Raw genomic sequence first — 2,582 nt, 5'->3', positions numbered from 1 at the left:
TGAATCCAAGCTGAAATTCACTGCAAAACGATACTATAATCACACTACACGTTGTCCGGACCTCGATTAATACTCCGTAACTTGAAATTACTCAAAATCCTCACTTTTATATGATATATAGGCTCTCATATGTTTGATGAGCTTTCTAGAGCATTTGCAAAATTTTTTGAAGAAAATGGGGTTTTGCCCTTATATAGCGTGCTAAAGTCGGTGGCGTCTCGCAAAGATCCGTGTAGCTAGCCGCGCCCGCTTCCGCCCCGCCTAACTTGTAACGTCCATAATTCTCTACGCCGATGTCTTATCAATGTGCGGTTTGTTGCGTTGGAAACAAGACTCGACGAACTTTATTTTAGGCTTTTGTTTTACCTTAAAACTCCTCATATACTGGAAGATATTATTCCTCCAAGTTGGGCCAAAATTACCCCTTATATTTTCTTCAAAATTCCAACAAATTTAATTTCCTTGATTCACTTGCCTTTCAATCCTTCCATAGCTTATTATATGAACTTAAACCCTCATAAACATAAGATAAGTGCATCTAATCTCATGTATCTTTGGAGGTAACTCCAATGTCCATACTTAAAATAGCCAACACCTATAAATTTCCACGTACAAAACTACGGGGTGTAACAATTAGTCCTTCTCCCTCTTCTTCTAAACCTTTGGATTCTTTTCTTCCTTCTTGTGCCCCCTGTGTCTGATTCATCTTTAGATCAAATGCCTTTCCTTACTTCTATCCCGCTTCAGCCTAGAAGATCTACTAGAGGTTCTAAACCACCTATTTGGATGAGTGATATCTATATTCCTTACAAAAATTCTCCTTCTTACCTATTTCTTCCTATGTCAGTTATGATCACTTGTCACCATCCTATAGAGCTGCCTTAGCAGCTTTTTCTCCATTGTTGAACCTACATCTATCGCTGAGGCTAGCAAAGATCCTAAATGGGTGGATGCTATGCAACTTGAGATTTCTGCTCTTGAAGCAAATCAGACTTGGTCCATTGTTGATCTTCCTCCCAACAAGGTGCCCATTGGGTACAAATGGATGTTTAAGGTGAAGTACAAGTCCAATGGTGAGGTAGAAAGGTATAAAGCCAGATTAGTTGCTAAGGGGTACAGTTAACTAGAAGGCTTAGATTACACTAAAACTTTTTCCCTTGTAGCTAAGATGGTCACTGTAAGGTCTGTAGTGGCTCTGGGGGCGCTTCTTCTCATTAGCACATTTTTCAAATGGATGTCCATAATGCTTTCCTCCAAGATGATCTAGTTGAGGAGGTTTACATGAAGGTTCCTGAGGGGTTTGCAAGCCGGGGGGTGTCCTATGAAGGCTTGCAAATTACACAAGTCCTTGTATGGTTTGAAACAGGACCCTAGGCAGTGGAATCTCAAACTCACTGAAGCATTGCTCGATATGGGCTTCTGTCAGTCTCATTTTTACTATTCTTTGTTTACCAAGCAGATTGGATCAAATTTGATTGTTGTTTTAGTTTATGTTGATGATCTTTTAGTCTCTGGAAGTTCCTTGATTTGTATTAACTAAGTACGAAATGATCTCCAAGATAAGTTTAAGATGAAAGATCTTGGAGGGATTAAATATTTCTCAGGGATTGAATTCTCAAGACCAAGGAAAGGAATTCACATGTGCCAAAGGAAATATGCAGTGGAGTTGGTATCAGAACTGGGCTTATTAGGTGGCAAACCAGTATCTACTCCTTTGGAGTTCAATCATAAGTTGACCTCTGTGGAGTTTGACAAGTTAACAGATGACAAACATGAGAATAATGAGTCTCATACCGGTGACAAATGTGCAAAGTTTGATCCTCAGCTAATAGATAGAGGAAGATACCAAAGAATCATAGGTAGATTGTTGTATTTGACTATGACAAGGCCTGATTTAGCCTTTGTGGTTCAAGTGTTGAGTCAACATATGCATGCACCTAAGCAGAGTCACTTAGAGGCTGCATTCAGAGTTGTGAAGTATATAAAGGGGTGCCCAGGATTGGGTCATTCATGCCATCTAGAACCAGTTCAGAACTTACAGCATTTTGTGACGTAGATTGGGGAGCATGTGTTGAAACCAGAAAATCTGTAACTGGGTATGCTATCAAGTTTGGAGATGCATTGATCTTATGGAAATCCAAGAAACAAAATACTGTGTCTAGAAGTTCAGCTGAAGCTGAATTCAGAAGCATGGCCACTCACATTCCGAGATAACATGGTTAACGGATCGTTCAAGGAACTTGGTGCTACTATTATTACATTGTTTGTCAAGTTGTTACGTAGTTAGCAAAGTCGCTATTCGATATGCAGCCTCATCCAATCTTCCATGAGAGAACAAAACATATTGACATTGATTGTCATTTTGTGAGAGAAAATATTCAAGAATGTTTGGTGCAGACACAACATATTGCTACAAAAGAACAACCAACAGATTTGTTGACAAAGAGTTTATGCACACCACAACATGAATATTTGATTGCCAAGTTGGGAATGAAGAACCTGTTTTCATCCATCAGCTTGAGGAGGGGTGTAGAAGAAAGTTAGAGTAGGGACCTATGTGCCATTTAGTAAAGATGATTAGT

At 39.3% G+C, this 2,582-nt stretch overlaps 1 protein-coding gene across 1 annotated transcript; it reads left to right on the top strand.

Annotated features, from left to right (window-relative positions):
- Positions 1-1,570: 1,570 nt before the first annotated feature.
- LOC132057929 (uncharacterized mitochondrial protein AtMg00810-like) lies at positions 1,571-2,214 on the top strand. The gene is made up of 2 exons (XM_059450508.1): positions 1,571-1,859; positions 1,946-2,214. Exons 1-2 carry the CDS (start codon positions 1,571-1,573, stop codon positions 2,212-2,214), a joined length of 558 nt encoding a protein of 185 aa, XP_059306491.1.
- The last annotated feature ends 368 nt before the right edge of the window (positions 2,215-2,582 follow it).

The sequence above is a fragment of the Lycium ferocissimum genome, chromosome 5, assembly GCF_029784015.1.
Source record: "Lycium ferocissimum isolate CSIRO_LF1 chromosome 5, AGI_CSIRO_Lferr_CH_V1, whole genome shotgun sequence".
NCBI lineage: Eukaryota > Viridiplantae > Streptophyta > Magnoliopsida > Solanales > Solanaceae > Lycium > Lycium ferocissimum.
Note: the sequence above shows the minus strand (reverse complement) of the source record. Positions and strands in the feature narration are given on the sequence as shown.